Genomic DNA, 16,737 nt, shown 5'->3' with positions numbered 1-16,737 from the left:
CAATGAAGACGCATTAACACTTTTTTAGGACTATTTTCTACATATATTATGATACTTTTTATGATTTTTTTTTTCAAAGTGAAATACTAAGAATTTATTATCTCTTTACTTTCTTTTTCCCCCAAAAAAGAAAGTAAAAGTATAAAAATAGATCACGGATGTTAAAAATGTAATGCATGCATGTCACATTCAGGGGTTGCACAAAAAGCCAAAAATCTTTTGAAGATTTGACCGAACAATTTACTTTTTTGGAAGCTTTACAGTTTGTTACAACCGAGAGAATCCATAATGATATATATATATATATATATATATATATATGTATATGTATATGTATATGTATATATATATATATATATATATATATATATATGTATATGTATATATATATATATATATATATATATATATATATACGTATACATATGTATACATATATATATATATATATATATATATATATACATATATATATTTGAATATACAAAAATTTAAGAATTCCCTTTACTTTCTAGCAGAGTAAGATGATAAAAAAAAAAAAGCCAAAAAAATCTTTTGAAGATTTGACCGAACAATTTACTTTTTTGGAAGCTTTACAGTTTGTTACAACCGAGAGAATCCATAATGACATATATATATATATATATATATATATATATATATATATATATATATATATATATATATATATATATATATATATGTATATATATATATATATATATATATATATATATATATATGTATATATATATATATACATATATATATATATATATACATATATATATATATGTATATATATATATATATATATATGTATATATATATATGTATATATGTATATATATATATATATATATATGTATATATATATATATATATATGTATATATGTATATATATATATGTATGTATATATATATATATATATATGTATATATATATATATATATATATATGTATATATATATATATATATATACATATATATATATATATATATATATATATATACATATATACATATATATATATACATATATATATATATACATATATATATATATATATATATATATATATATATATATATATATATATATATACGTATATATATTTGAATATACAAAAATTTAAGAATTCCCTTTACTTTCTAGCAGAGTAAGATGATAAAATATATGCAGCTGTCATGTGTGAGAGCCAAACTCTTGCCAAGACGGCACTTTTTTTTTCAAATTAAATAACTAGAATTACTGCCTAGTCGTTGGAAGCACAAGTTGCAGTTTGCATCTAAAAAAAATATGAAGAATTATAATTGAAGAAGCTCAGATGAAGATGGTTAAAGTTGTGTTTTGTGTTCCGGGCTATAAAACAGACGCCATGAAGAAAAGACAACCTGCTGGTGGTTTCGTTTTTTTTTTTCATTGAATTTTATTTAGAGTAGGAAAAAAAGTCCGGTCACTGACATGTTATTGCAGTGTTGCATACTTACTCACTCACACCTTTTCCAAAATGCTGTTGACTAATTACTCATTAAGGCCAATATTGGGGTTTTTTCATAGCTTTTTACAGAAATAGTGGCTGCTGCGGGGGCAGCGCTGTACTGCCGTTTAAGAAAAGACACACACAAAGTAATTTAAAAATGGAGAGACTCAACCGATAAAAAAAGAGAGATTTCCAGTTTGCTGTCACACAAACAGAACTACGATGACATCATAGCGGTGGTGTCGCTGATGGACAGCGGTCTGCTGTGCGCTCCTGTTGGGTTGCATAGTCGGTTTAGTTCAATAATCTGGAGCCTTAAGGAGCCATTTCTGCACCAGCTTTGACTTTTTAATTGGATCCTGAGTTTTTCTTTTTTTCTTTTGTTCTAATGAGCTGCCAATCTGGTCTCCAGCTCTTCCCGGCCCTCTCAAATAGTTTCACATTTTGAGAAATAAGCTTTCTTTCAGAGCAGGTAGATTATCAGATCATTTGTTTTTTTTTAACGTACACAAATATACATGTCAAAATAACAAATTGTTGTTTGAGGTGTTAAACTATTGCTGGAACTACTTCTTGACAAACAACATTTCATCAAATTGCTAAATATTTCTGCTGAAATAATTGCACTTTTAGTATTTCTGCTTGTATTCATATTGAATAAGAAGTTTTAGAGGCGTCTGCATATCTGCTTCTTTCCCCTCGACTTCCAGTCTTTATGCTACACTATCGTACACACATGAGACTGACAACAATCTTCTCCTTATTTTCAGAAAGAAAGCATGCAAGTGTATTTCCAAACTATTAAACTATTCCCCAAAGACTCCGGGCACAAGAAAGCTTTGATTTAACCGATTGAAATCTGGGTCAATTGTACGATTTAGCAACAGGACACAACTGGAGAAGTGGGGCAAAGAAGGGTTTTTGCTACGAAATCTCAATAAATGCACCTAACGCACCTGTATGAGACAAACCAAAGTGCTGCTGCTGATTCAGTTTGTTTGGTGGGAGGGGATGACAGGTTGTAAGCAGCATTGTGTGGATGTTAATGACGAGCTCAGAGGGTAAAAACCTCTAAATGAGACAAAACGGACAAAGATTATGTAAAAGTTTGGTTCAGCTTCATTCAAATATACATCTTAACTTCCATGCACACGCGCATACATACATACAATCTTCCAAATATGCCAAAAACCAACAACAACAAAATCTCACACAGTTTTAAAAAAATAGCGAAAAGTTCTTTGTACACTTACACGTAACAACTGGTAACATGTTCCCAAACCCTGACGCACAACATTCAGTCACGCGCACAAGGTTGTGAGCATCAAGCTACAGAGTGCTTTTATAAAAACACATGATCACAGTAGTTTAAATAAAATGGCTCCTTTTTCAAATAAATAAACAGTAATAAAATGACCTTCGGTACAAACAATCGGTGCGCGACTTCAACACCTTTTGATTCATCGTGATTTAAAAAGAAAAAGCTCCAGTAAGTTGACTACAGCAGCTGTTTCTGCTCCCAGCTCGGACATAAATAAAAAGGGGGTCTACAAACACTTGTGGGTGAAAACCTCTCCTGAACCCACCAACACACACACACACGCACACACACACACGCACACAGCTCATTGCCTCACCTGCTGCACCACATAAGTGACTGAAAAGATGAGTCAACAAGTAACCTCCTTGTAAAAACTACAGCAAAAGAAACTTAAACGATGCCGTTGTTTACGAACTCTTCTCTCGTAGTAAAACAAAGACTCCCCCTTTCTTTAGCTTAAAGATCCAAGATTTAGCGAGCGCCACCTCCCTGAAAACCTTCCGGATATTTTCCCCCGACGCCTCTTCTCTGATTCAGCAGACTCTGAAGAGTTTAAATATTTCTAGTGGACTGCAGTGAGGTGAGTTTGAGGTCGGATTTTGAGGAGGAGTACGGCAGGTAGAGGTGAATAAAGGGTCTTTGAAATATTTCAGCGAGATTGGCAGGAGCGGTGAGACGGAGAGAGAAGAACATAAACTATGACGAGAGCACTCAATGTTCTTTTTTCTTCCCTCAGGGGTACTATGAGGAAAAGACAGAAAAAGAAGAAGGGATTGTTCTCCCAGGATTCATTGTGGCTGGCTGTGGGAGGATGGTGCACGAGTTGTTACAGAGAAAGAGAGACAAAGGGAGGCTGAAGAGAAGGCGAGCAGCAATTTGATGAGAGATTTGTTTCGTCTCTCGTCGTCTACTTTACAGAAGTGTTTTGTTTTCCCCTCCAGGCGAGCGGCTTCAGAACTTCTTGGGACCCCAGGCGGACGCTTGCTTCGGCGCCACACCCGTCCCAAACGTGGGGAAATCCTCCGCGCTGCTCATGTCAGGAGCCTGAAACAAACAGAGGACTGTTAGATAAGAATAAACAGATGTGCTTGATATTTAATATTATTTATTGCTATTCCTTAACTTCTACATTCATATATTAATTTAAGGTAAAACAAAAAAAAACTAAACAGCATGTCAAACCTTGTTCCCTGGATCGTTCCAGGGGGCGTCCCGCACAACAAAGCCCTTAGCCGGACCCCCGCTGCTGTCATCAACTCCGGCTCCGCCTCCCCCTCCATAGCGAGAGGGAGGCTTCATGTAAGCTGCCAATGTCTCCGTCTCGGTCACGCTGAGCATCTGGGAGAGGAGAGGAAACACCCCATTAACTTCTTTGACACTTTGTAGCTGAAGTGCCAGGAGAGAAACACTGAATTCATACTTGTTGTGCGATTACTGCAGTTTTTGGGAACTCACATATTCCTCCTCCAAGTTGAGCAGGTGGTCGATGGCGTTGTCGACGGCCTCGGGGAGACCCGTCACCGCCACTTTGTCGGGCTCGTCGGAGCCCGGCTGAGGGAACCGGATATCCACCTGAACACAACAACAACAGGAGAACCGGTTAAAATAAACAACCACAACAACAGACATACAAGAACAATCAGAACTCCCCCCCTCCGTATTCAGAGCAACAATTTAACTGTGAACCGGTGAGTAAGAGTCCCAAACCAACATCTAACCTTGAACTCCTCCATCAGCTTGCGGATGGCTTTGCCGCGGGCTCCGATGATGCGAGCGTGGGTCCTCGGGTCCAGACGAGCCTCACGGCTCACCATCTCCTGCCATTCGGCCACCAGCTGCTGGATGGCTTTACTCGCCTCCTCCACGTTACGCTCGTACCCCGAGATCACGATCAGATCCTGGAGGAATGAGGAAGTGGGTATTAACGGATCAAGATAAAGACTCGAAGGCCACCGTAGTTCGCCGATTGAAAAGGGAGGGGTGAGAAGAGACACACACACACACACACACACCTGCTGCTCGTCTCCTTTGTCGGGGAACTGGATGCTGACGTCGTGGTCTTTCCTGATCTGAGAGATGACCGCCCCTTTGCGGCCGATGATCTTGGGGTGAAACTTTGGGTCTACAGACACGGTCACCTTGAAACTGCGCAGGGCCTGAAAGGAGACGGGGCGGCAAAGACCTCAAACATTTAAATACAATACTTGCAAAGGAAATGCTTTTGTGTGTGTGTGTGTGTGTGTGTGTGTGTGTGTGTGTGTGTGTGTACCCTGTCAGCCTGCTCAGCCTGCAGCTCTTTGACCCTGTCAAGCAGACCCTGTTTGGCTCGCTCCATGTTGGCTACCAGGCCCGTCACCTTGATCACGTCCAGCTGCTTCTCTGGCTGAGGCACCCAGATGTTCACCTGCAAAAAACAAACACACACAACATGGAGATGACTTTATACCCCTTAAATACACTCCATGTTTCTCATCAATTAAACTAATAAAATGACTAAATGTATCACGTGTTAAGCAGCCAAAATGCTGATTTTTGCTAACTGCAGTATGAAAGGACACATGGCCAGAAGATGGCACCATTGAGTCTTAGCTAACCTCGTACTCCTCCATCATCTTCCTGATCCCGCTGCCCTTCTGGCCAATGATGTAGCGATGCAGCTCGTAAGACACTTCCACGTCCTCCGTTATGGGAACCAGCGCCTGGCAGAGAAAGCAGCGACAGGAATATTATTGAGGAAATTAAATTAAAGAGGCAGCATCATATGTGTGTGATTGAAGTACCAGTGCCGCTTACCAGGAGGGCGGCTTTCGCCAGTTCACACTTCTCTGCACGCCCAGCAATGGTGATGATGTCACACTTGCGGGCAACAAACTCCGCCTCTGGACTGACCTCACCGTTTTCCTGTGGTGGAGCCTCCTGACCTGTAGTTTCACAACAGATAACTGCTTAAAAGTCATTTTTTGCTGGAGTAAGCATATAACTTTGGGTGCAATTTCCATTTCCACTGGCAGCCACACATTATATCACTTCTTCAAAAACTGGCTGATACGACTCTTATTTTTCTGCTCTCTTTGTGGTGGCAACGTATCAACAACACCATTAGTATGGTAGCAGCAGGTGCATTTCTCTTGTGTGTTATATGTCTAACCTGCGACACTGTCGTCTCTCTCTGGGAACTTTATTTGGACCTCGTGCTCCCTGGTGATGAGCTGGATGCGGCAACCTTTCGGCCCCATAATGGCTCGGTGGTAGCGCTGAGGGATGGCCACCTCCACGCTCACCTGGGACTCCTGAGAGAGAGGGAGAGAGAGCGAGAGGGGGGGAGGAAGACGAGAGACAAACAAAGACACATCAAGAGTTCAGGAGGGTTACTTCCATAACATATTTAATCCGAGCAAACTGTGTCAATATGAACATATATAAAAGAAAAATGTTTTCAAGATGTTTTGTAATGCGATCATACAATACTTTGATAAATTGAAAACGCTCTCATTACATTCATGAACCATTTCTGTGGCCTAGGACGGTTTTATTTTTTATTTAGTGATCTTGGAATTAATAATAGAAATAACTTCCAATTTCTAAAACTCATTACTTGTTTCTGTGTGTCTGTAATACCCTCCTACACCATCTTCACTTTTGTGTATATACACATTACATATATATGAAAAATGACATTCGCAATATATAACTGTGTACTGTGTGCTTTTGAGAATAAACATAATTTACAAAGAAAATTTCAAAATGTTTTGTAATGAAACAAACTCTCACCAGGTCCTCAATGATCTCCTGGATGCGCTTCGTGGCGGCCTCCACACAGTCTTTGGCTCCCTTCAGCGTGACCCGCTGGCTGTTCGCTCCGGTACGGGGGAAGCTCACGGCTACGCCCCCGTACTCCTCCGCTAGCTCCCGCAGCACCTGGCCTCTCCGGCACACGAAGTGGCGGTGGTGGCGAGCGTCTACTACCATGCTGTCCTCCACCACGTCGTCCTGGAGAGGGAGACAACAGCCACGTAGTAAGGGGAGGCCACTTAAGTACAGAAAGGGATGGTTAAGAATACAACTCTGAATAGATTACAGTTTTTTCGGAGGATACATTTAGCATTTCCAATTTAAAAATGAACATCCAAGACAATATGACAAACGTTTGTGTAGCGTAGTAATTACCAGGTTTTTGACGAGACATTCCAGCTCCTTCTGCGCCTGACGAACGGCTTCCTCCTTCCCTACGATGGTGATCAGTTCCTGCTCGGTGTCATCTGGCGACGGGAAGATGATGCGCGCCCCCGTTTTGTCCCGCACACGACGAATATTGGCCCCTCCGCGACCGATCAGGAACTTATGGTACTCCGGCTTTGCCTGAAGCTCAGCTGTGAAGTTGTTGACTTGCTGAGGAGGACAAAGAACAGGAAAGGGATGTAAGTATTCAACCTCTCTTCCCTTCCTCTCTATGGTTACTCACTTATCTCTCATTTAAGTCACCTCTCGTGTTCATTAACTCTTTGTATCCATTCTTCAAACTTTTCTTTCCCCACCCACCTTCTCCTCAGCCAGCTGCAGCAGCTGCTTCTTGGCCTTCTCCACCTCACCGACAGGCCCTCTGATGGTGACCTTGTCTGATCCGGAGCCCTCGGAGGGGAAATGGATGTGGACGCCGCCGCAGTCCTCCATGACGGAGCGCACGAGGCAGCCCTTGGAGCCGATCAGAGAGTTGTGCAGCCTGGCAGGGATGGCGACCTCGGCCTCCTTGATATTGGCCTGAAGAGATGAAGAGAGAAATGTGAGCCAGGGACATTTGCAGCGTTGGATGTTGAGCATCCACTCAAGAAGATTTTCTAGGCATGGTGGAAATCTGAGGATATTCCACTATGGTTTCTGCCATACTCTCAGCTGCTGCTCCGTCACTGTGGTCTCCACCTTCCTGCCCCTTCAGCTCTGGCTGGTAGATGTAAAACGCATCACCAGCGTGGGAAAAACACCACAGACAGCACGACTGCAGAGTTTTCCCAACGATAATCAGCATAGTGTGAACTTTTTTGGCAAGAGCTTGAATGTAACATACGTTCATCTAAATGTTAATGTCCCGCACTCCAGCTTTAAATTTGGTGAAAAGAACTACAATTTCGGTTGTAACGTTTTGTTATATTTTAATCAAAATTAAACTATTATTATTTATATTAAAGCTGGCTAGTACGCCTTTAAAAAGTATAGAAACTAAACGGATTTTAGGATATTACTGCTAAGTGTCTCAATATTGTTAATCACATCCATTGAAGGAAGGTAAATACAAAAAAGAAACCCTGGAAGCTGCAGCAAAGGATAAAAACAGTCCTGCATCTCTCACCAGTTCTCTCTGGATGGCGAGGATTCGCTCTCTGGCTGCTTCACAGTTGCTCTTCTTGCCCGTGATGACGATCATCTCAGAGTTACTGTTCTCTGTCGGCAGGTCGATCTTGGTGTTGGTCTCTTCACGGATCTGATCAAACAACATCTGTTATTTTCTTCCTTTAACATAAAAAATTTCAATAATGCAAAGTCCACTTCAAAGTCTCACCTTTTTGATGTTGGCGCCGCCCTTACCGATTATGTTTTTGTGAAACTGCTTAAAGATGGGAACAGAGAGCGAGAAGCTGCTCTCAATCTGGAAGAGAAAGAAAGCTGCTGTGAAGTCACGTCTGGAAGGACGGAGACAGGTGGAGAGACAAAGATAGAACGAGCTGGGTCGTACCAGGTCGGCAATGATTTTCTGGAGGAACTTTCCACATTTCTCCACCTCGTTCTTCGGGCCCCTCAGCTGGACGATGTCACTCTTCTGCGACGGGTCGGGGAAATTGATAATGACCTAGAAGCGGAGGAGATAATACTTGTCAAATGAAATAAGAAGTGGGTTAGAAACTACATTTTTCGCAATAAACGGTGAGATAAAGAGCAGAAAGGGTCAAAGAAAATGTTCACCTCAGGGAACTTGTCTCGAACTTCTTTAATCTTTTCTCCCTTCTGCCCGATGATTGTTCGATGGAGCTTCTGCTCCACGATCAGGTCTTTGGTGCGCTCGTTTTCCTGGAAATTGTGGGAAAAGTGTGAGCAGGCCACTTTGTATTCTGTGTAAAGAGCTTTTTTGGGGGGGTTATGCCAACCAGCAGAATTAATGAACCAATCTAAACTTTGACCCCATTCTCACCATCCTCTGGACCATCTCAATGAGCTCTCTGCGCGCCAGCTGGACCCCTTTAGGGTCTCCTTCGATCCGGACCAGGCCACTTCGTTCAGAGTCCTGGGGGATTCTCACCGACACTTTGTACTGCTCCTTGATCCGATTGACTGTCGTGAGGGGATGGATGGTGTGACAGAGAGGGTTGAAATTTCAAAGATGTGTAAGAAGTTTTTTACCCAAATCTGCATTAAAAAAACTCACAACTACAGGCATGAAAGGTGGCTGTAAAGAGGATGCAGGTTTGTCTGTCATAGAGCACATTGGCTGTTTAATCAGTTAATTGTTCCTTCATCCTAGTCTATTTCTTCGCTTTACAACTTTTTACAGCTACTTTTCAAGCCCTTAAGACTTTTAAGTACACGCCAGATTGTGTGTCAAGACCCACGGATAAATTATTGTCAGACTGTAACACAACATAACTTAAAGTATATATATTTTGCATGATGGAAACCACAACTTGATGCAAGGTCTCTTAACTGGCTCTCCCAATCTATCATTGGACAAGCAAACCAGTCATCTACAAGAGTCAAACCCAAAAAGTGGTTACCGTACATTTACTGAGTCAAAGGCAAATAAAATGGCTGGTATTTGAACTGTAAAAACCCCAGAAATGTTAATGTTTTGTTTTTTTGGCTGAGGTCAGGGGAACAGAAGTGTACTCACTGTTGGCTCCGTTCTTTCCGATGAGGTGTCGGTGGAAACGCTGATCTATGATGACTTCAGTGTAGTCCATCCTCACCAGCTGGACACAGAGGGGCAGAAGGACATGTATCACTCAACGTGTCCCTGAGCTGCAGTACTGAACCCATTTAGTCACTTTAAGTCTTTCAAAGAGGGAATAGGAATGAACTTCCGACAGCAGTGATTCATGTAATTTTGGTTAAGAATGTGAACCACCAAGAAATAATATCGGGAGTATCTGACTGTTTTGAGCCTTTTTACTCATGAGGTTAGTGATTAACACTGCTCATCTTCTTGTATTAAACATCCCATGAAGGGCAACAATTACAGATTTTTCTGTTTCTTAATTGTGAAAAATGCACATCAGTATTTCTTAAAGCCCAAGATGACGTCTTCCACATGCTTGTTTTGTCTGGCAAAAAGTTCAAAACAATATCAAGTTCAAATTTGAGCTAGTGACTTAAAACAAATATAAATTAACTGATCATTTCCGCTCTAAAGTTAAATACAGATGTATATCAAGCTTAGGTAACAGACACATTTATAAATTGAAAATCTAGTTGAAATAATTTTGTTTATTATTTTATTATAGCGAGTGAGTCAGTGTGTGTGTGTTTGTGCGCGTGAGAGTGTGAGTGTGAGTGTGAGTGTGAGTGTGAGTGTGTGTGTGTACACTCACCAGGTCCTTGATGATTTCTTGTATCTGGGCCTGAGCCTGTTCTACCTCCGCTGTTGGACCCTCCAGACTGATGCGCTCCTCACCGTCAGTAAACTCTATGTGAACCTACGCAAGCACACACACACACACACACACACACACACACACACACACACACACACACACACAAATAAAGACTGACTCACACTGTGTCACAGTAAATAAAACTCAGAATATGTTACAAGTATCCTCTGCCATGCTGCTGTCACTTCTACATCTTCCCTCCTTCTTCACCTCCTACATGGTTTGCACTATGTGAGTGACGACCTTCCTATACACTAGGTGTCCTTGTTGCAGGTGGGGGGTCATCAGCTGGATGAGCCACACCTGAACTCATCTGACTCCTTCATTCAGCAGCCTCGCTCTCCGGGGGAGAAAATCCTTTCTGCTGACGGCATGACACTGTTCCTTTGCTTTATATTCTGCTTCTTCCTACACTGCCACACACACACACACACACACACACACACACACACACACACCCATACATGCACTTCACGACTGACACCTACACGTTGTATTGTTTCATTTATGTTTGTGGCAAATACATTGCTGTTATTAGCAGCCAGCTCGCTTGTCTTCCTGTTTTGTTGCGGTCTCTGAGCCATACTGCGACAACTATTAATCCGTCATGTTGTAGGAGCAGACCTGACTGTTTTGTCCTTAGTTTCTAACTCCCATCTCTCTCATCTCTCCCCCCTCCATACCCGTGGGAGCTGCTGTGTGATCCGCCCGATGTTCTGTCCTTTCTTGCCGATGATGAAGCGATGCAGCCAGGCCGGAGCGGTCACCTCCACCACCATCACACTCTTCGCCTGCACAGGGACAAAAAGTTCACATACAATTTACATTCACAAGCTCACTGAAATCTCGAAATAGCTGGCTGGAATCTAAAGCTGCACCAGCACATGTTATATTGACAATGGATCAAATGACTGTAATGCCAAGTAATGTGAGGATTGGCTAGTGCGACGATCCAAAAGATAATTATCGTGCACTCTCAACCACCCCTCTGCTTACCTTTGCGTACACCTGTGTGAGCGCCGGTCCCAGCTTGTCAGGCTCCCCTCTGAGGATGATGGTCTCTGAGCCAGAGTCCAGAGGAGGCATCTCCACAGACACCCCCGTGGTCTCCAGGATCTCCTGCAGGGTGTTGCCCTTTGGACCTATAATGTACTTGTGCTGAGACTTCTTCACCTCCACAGAGATGGTGGTGGTCTTCCTCTTCTGCAGGGTGGGATGGGGAGACGATTAGAAAAAATGAGAGAGTCGCATGGAACAAATTGAGGAGCACACTGAGGGATGGATGGGACCACAACAGTAGACAGAAAACAGGAAGGACAGAGCAGAGGAAAGTTGTAATGTGTTAGACGCGACCGTGAGGGAAAGGGAAATAAGCCGGCAAGAAGAGAGGGAGAGGAGAGGGATTGAATGCAGGAGAATATATTAGTTTTTGCCTCTCATGCATATGCACTAAACAACGTTAGCATTCTCATCCTGTTGTTCTCTGGTGAAATCCAATTTTCTTTCCACATTATCTCCGACCTGCCTATCTTCGGCATTCATCTAACACACACACACACACACACACACTTCCTCTCCACGTTTCATCAATCCATTGTGTGTGAAAACAACAACACCACTGTTGTAAAGAATGATAAAACCTCCTTATTCCAAACACACAGTCTGTGTAACGTCACCAAACATCGCTTTCGCAGCTGAGGTTTAAGATCCAGGCAGGAGTGAAAAAGTGGTTCAAGTGAGACTGTGGTGGAAACAGAGGACCACAAAGTGAACATCTGCAAACCCGTGTCGTACCATAAAGCCTCATTCAGGTCAAGCGTAGCGCAGACTAAAATTGGCATAAATTACTGAAAAATCGACAAAGAATCTGAATGATCCGAGAACAAGAGCCGGTAGGAATGTAAACAAACAAGTGAGTAACTGTCTGTAATCTGATTTACATGTTTGGTTTTGCTTTAGTGCTTCATGCAAACTGTACGCTGATATGTTTCCGGATCCTTCATTTAGAAAGCTTTAACGTTTTGAAAACAAAAAGTAATTCAACAGCGGTGAAAGAATGAAAATCTCTGAAACAAATAAATAGATAAAAAAAGGAATTTGACAAAAAAATAGCAAACAGCAAATAGACAATAGACAATGGAAATTAGAATGTTAACAGTTTAAGGTAATAAAGTAAGTTGTACCAAAGTTTAAGGGCCCTGATATATCAACTTAATTTATTATCCAGATGCTGGAAAATAACTTGCATTAAACAGTTTGTTGTCCTTCATAGACAGTTAAGAGTAGAAATAGAGGGAGAGAGAGCTGTATGCCATGAAACAAAGGTCCCCAGCTGGAACGAGAACGCTGCAGTTACATGATATGTGTCTTTATCAAGAGTCCACCCACACAATCAAATACATTGGAGTTACATTAAAGACGAATGGCTTTACAAATCAATTCTTCGTCAATGAGGTGAGTTAGTTAGATCTATGGTCACTAGAAACCGTTCTGATCAAACACACCTTGTCGTCATAGATGGCTCGGATGCGACTGAGCGCCAGGGCGACCGCCTCCTTCTCCCCGGTGATGACGATCTCGTCCTTGGGCAGGCTGGGTGGGGGGATGCTGATGCGAGCGCCTGTCTCCTGGCTCAGCTCCTGCACCAGCCGGTTGTGAGCGCCCGCGATGAACGGGTGGAAGGCCTTCTCCAGGGACAGACGCTCCACTGCACGCTTGTCCTGTTGAGCAGGTGAGCGTGAGGTGGGGGTGATAGCCATTTAACCTTCAACTACTTCCGTTTTCAGGCCTCCATCTTTAAAGATGACTTCAAACCCCACAGCTCACCTGTTCAGCAGAGATCAGGAGTATTTCATGGCGAGCCTTCTCGATGCCTTCCTTGGTGCCAGTGATGCGGATGTTGGCGCTGGGGTCGTCAGGACGTGGAATAGCGATCTTGGTGGCGGTCTTCAGCTCCAGCTCCTGCAGCTTTTCACCGTTCTTACCAATGACAAAGCGATGGTGCTCCTTGGGGATGGCGACCGTAGCCGAAGCCTGGGAGGAGCGGGAGGATGTTTTATTCAGGGTTGCATTGGAAAAAGGCTGAACTTCTTATATTAGCATTATGTCCATCTTTTGAACAAAGTTAGAGGTCAGACATATTCATAAAATATGGAATTGCTGATGTAGCAGCTGCGGTTTCGACATTTCCATAATATTAAAATATCAATTCTCTAGTTTATCAAGGACCATAGTTATCCGTAACAATGGAATATTTAAGTTTTCAGTCGGTAAACAAAAACAAAAGCATTTAACCTTGCGAAGAGTGCGGCTTGTTTTTCTGCATTACTGTATCAATAACTGCAGCTCAGCTATACGGGTGGATCTCAGTGCACCAATTGAAGTGGAAATCAGCATGTTTACTGCTGAAGCCAAGAAAGGCCACCCTGGGGAGCTGACGGTCATTATTCAGCTCAACTTTTTGTCCTACACCGGCCTGCCTGCACAGATAGGATTCCTCAAGCTGCAGCAAGAACTAACTCTGCTATATAATTTTGTGAGGATGTAAAAAAAGCCAACACCAATAAAAGTAACAGATGTCCCATTTTAATGTTGCATTAAAAGCTCGGATCCCATTCATAAGTTTGAGTGATGCGAGTCGTTTTTCCTTCTCCAAAGAAACATCTGTTACTCCGTGGCATTTTTCCAATAGTATTCACCATTTAGACAAAACAAACTTTTATATTTCAGTCACTCAAAGATAGACTTAGTGAGGTTCCAAAATACAGAAAAATAGAATCCTTAAAAACACATTAATCATCACTAGCACACAATGTGCTTGCACCAATATATCGTCACTCAATGTATCAATAATAAAAGCGTCACGACAGGCATTTTTTAAATGTCAAAATGAAAGAACTAATTTCAATTGCATTGATGCTTTGGACTGCTTAATCTTTATTTAGCCAAAGAAAAGCAATATTTTCAATATATCCAGTATCCCAACAGTGTAAACATAAAACTAAACAGAAGCACAAACCACTGAAGTGAATTTACCTGCGTTTGCAGGCGAGCTACGATTTCCTTGCGAGCCTTCATGACCGAGTCCAGTTTGCCGGTGACCATGATGGACAGGCCCTGGTCTTTGGCCAGGGACAGCTCAATGTGAGCACCCGTCCGCTGCATGATGTCCAAGCACACTTTGGCCTCCTCGCCTTCCCCGAACTGGCTGTTGTCCTTGTAGCGACGCTCCTCCAGGGGCACGTGGAACACCTACACAGAGCCGGGCAGAGCAGAGGAGAGGGAGGTTCACATTTCAGGCAACGTGTCTCATCTGCTTATTTTCCCATAACTGGTGCATCTTATTGACCGCTTTGTGGCCAAATTTAGTCACTGTCAGAAAGATATCTAAAGAGCAGAGGAATGAACATCGATGTATAGTATTGATGCATTACATTCTTTTGCATGAATGACTTCAAAACAGTTAGCAAATAGAAACTGAGTGTTTTTAATACTGCTATATAGTGTTGCGTGTTTGTGTGTGTAGTCAGTGGCTGCCTGACCTGGGTGATGACGGAGGCTTTGATGGGCCTGATCTTGCCCCCCCACACCGAAACTGGCTCCCCTGTCTTTTCCCCTGGTGCCCCCTTCTCCGGCAGCGGAGGAAAGGCCTCCAGGTAGGTAGGGATGTAGGCCTCATCCTCCGGGACGCAGCCTGGCCCAGAGAGACAAAGATGAATAAGGCGAGGATGAAGGTGAGGATGAAGAAAGAAAACTGAATGCATGTATGGATGGATGCAGCGATCGTATGGGTGTAGTTACACAGCGAGATGGGAAAAAAATCATACATGCCTCAGAAAAAAAACCATAATTCAGAAAATAGCATGTATAGTACAAGAAAAGAGAGAATGCACAGCAAAGTAGGGGGAATCTAAATGTGGTTACTGAACTAGCTCGGGCCGCTGAGGTGAAACCTTCTAACAAAAGTAAAAACAGGTAGAAGGATGACGGGCGGCTCTTACCTGTCATCTCCTGGCCCTTGAGGCCACTGCGATGCTCCGCAAAGCTTTCCGGGGTCAACACTGCCACTGAGCTCATGATTCAAGACGTATTCCGCTTTTCCACTAAAACAGAGCGGTGTGAAGGATGGAGAGGGAAAAAAAAGAGGAAGAAATCAAACCTTAGAATTTCTGAGGAGGAAATTTGTTTAATTGATTGATGAAGTATTCATGATGAAGTTTCGGTATAAAGTAATAACTGGACGATCCAACTGCAGAAAGCCATCAGATACACAGAAACCGGTTTCAAACTGTTTCTCTTACATTGTTCTTCCTCCCTACTTTGATTGCCCTGTTGTATATTCTCTAGGATTGCTTTCCACAGGTCCCAGAAGATTTACTTCACTGCACCGGTGCTGCACTTTACACCTGAGACGCTCCAATTAACACTTTGCATGCCTCAGACAAACACACGGTGCCACAAAGCCTCGGGGATAGGGTTATCCCAAGTCAGCCGTCTTCGTCTAAAAACAATGGCTGCTGACGTCCCTTGTGAATCAGATTCACAGGATCTTGTGGGTCTTCACAGATACAGTGATTTAGGGAGGATATTACATTTAATAGCTGGTGCAGCGATACACTAGAAATCATTAAAACGCTAAAAACCACACGTTTACGAGAACCTCATAAAAATTGTTCTCTAATTAAGTTAAGAGGGGAAATCAGGTTTTGTCTCTTACATCGCTTACTCTTATCTTTAAGACTACGTCATGATCCAAAATGACGGTTTTGTTGTTAAAGATTATGGGTAATCACTCATTTTTACGTTATATTTTTGCCTTAATGTATGTTTTTCCTCACTCACAGACATGGTATGCACATCCACCCCCTCGCTGCGGGATGTTACCGTGTGTAATCTGATCATAATTGTCATGTGAAATCTGTCCCTGCTGGTAAAGACACTGCTAAACCCTTCTAAAAGCCAAGGAAATGTTACTACACTAAAAAAGGTACAAGAAGCACCTCAAGGAAAATTAGGGAAATCTAAAAGTAAACACAAAGGTAAATATGCGTAAGAACTGATCAAACGCTAGTAGCTTGTATTTTGTATAATAGTATAGTACAAAGGGAGCCCAGGCTTACCTGCAAAAGGTCAATTGCCAGAGAGTCCGTCCAGTTAGCGGCTACCGTAGGCGCTTCAGTCTGAGTGTGTGTTTCAGCTCCTGGGTGCACAGGAGGGGAAAAAAAGATTGAAAGCGAACACTGTAGATCAAAAAGGTGTTACTGTAAACACCCACACTGCACTGCACTGCACC

At 42.4% G+C, this 16,737-nt stretch overlaps 1 protein-coding gene across 4 annotated transcripts; it reads right to left on the bottom strand.

The window, feature by feature from the left end:
* Positions 1-3,759: 3,759 nt before the first annotated feature.
* On the bottom strand, positions 3,760-15,521 carry hdlbpb (high density lipoprotein binding protein b; the record flags this gene model as incomplete). Of its 4 annotated transcripts, none has more annotated exons than XM_079215539.1 (26): positions 3,760-3,852; positions 3,991-4,146; positions 4,264-4,380; positions 4,527-4,706; positions 4,821-4,964; positions 5,078-5,212; positions 5,403-5,507; positions 5,602-5,750; positions 5,957-6,098; positions 6,580-6,798; positions 6,976-7,197; positions 7,348-7,566; positions 8,153-8,284; positions 8,363-8,449; positions 8,537-8,650; positions 8,764-8,868; positions 8,990-9,129; positions 9,686-9,764; positions 10,383-10,487; positions 11,129-11,236; positions 11,442-11,648; positions 12,950-13,165; positions 13,272-13,478; positions 14,481-14,696; positions 14,987-15,138; positions 15,446-15,521. In XM_079215539.1, the coding sequence occupies 26 exons, from the start codon at positions 15,519-15,521 to the stop codon at positions 3,760-3,762; spliced, it is 3,825 nt and encodes a 1,274-aa protein (XP_079071665.1). The 4 variants fall into 4 exon arrangements, with proteins under 4 accessions (XP_079071665.1, XP_079071667.1, XP_079071666.1 ...); XM_079215541.1 differs by having other exon boundaries at positions 5,602-5,729; XM_079215540.1 differs by having other exon boundaries at positions 5,966-6,098.
* Positions 15,522-16,737: the final 1,216 nt, after the last annotated feature.

The sequence above is a fragment of the Taurulus bubalis genome (genome assembly GCF_910589615.1).
Source record: "Taurulus bubalis genome assembly, chromosome: 3".
In the NCBI taxonomy this organism is placed as follows: Eukaryota; Metazoa; Chordata; class Actinopteri; order Perciformes; family Cottidae; genus Taurulus; species Taurulus bubalis.
Note: the sequence above shows the minus strand (reverse complement) of the source record. Positions and strands in the feature narration are given on the sequence as shown.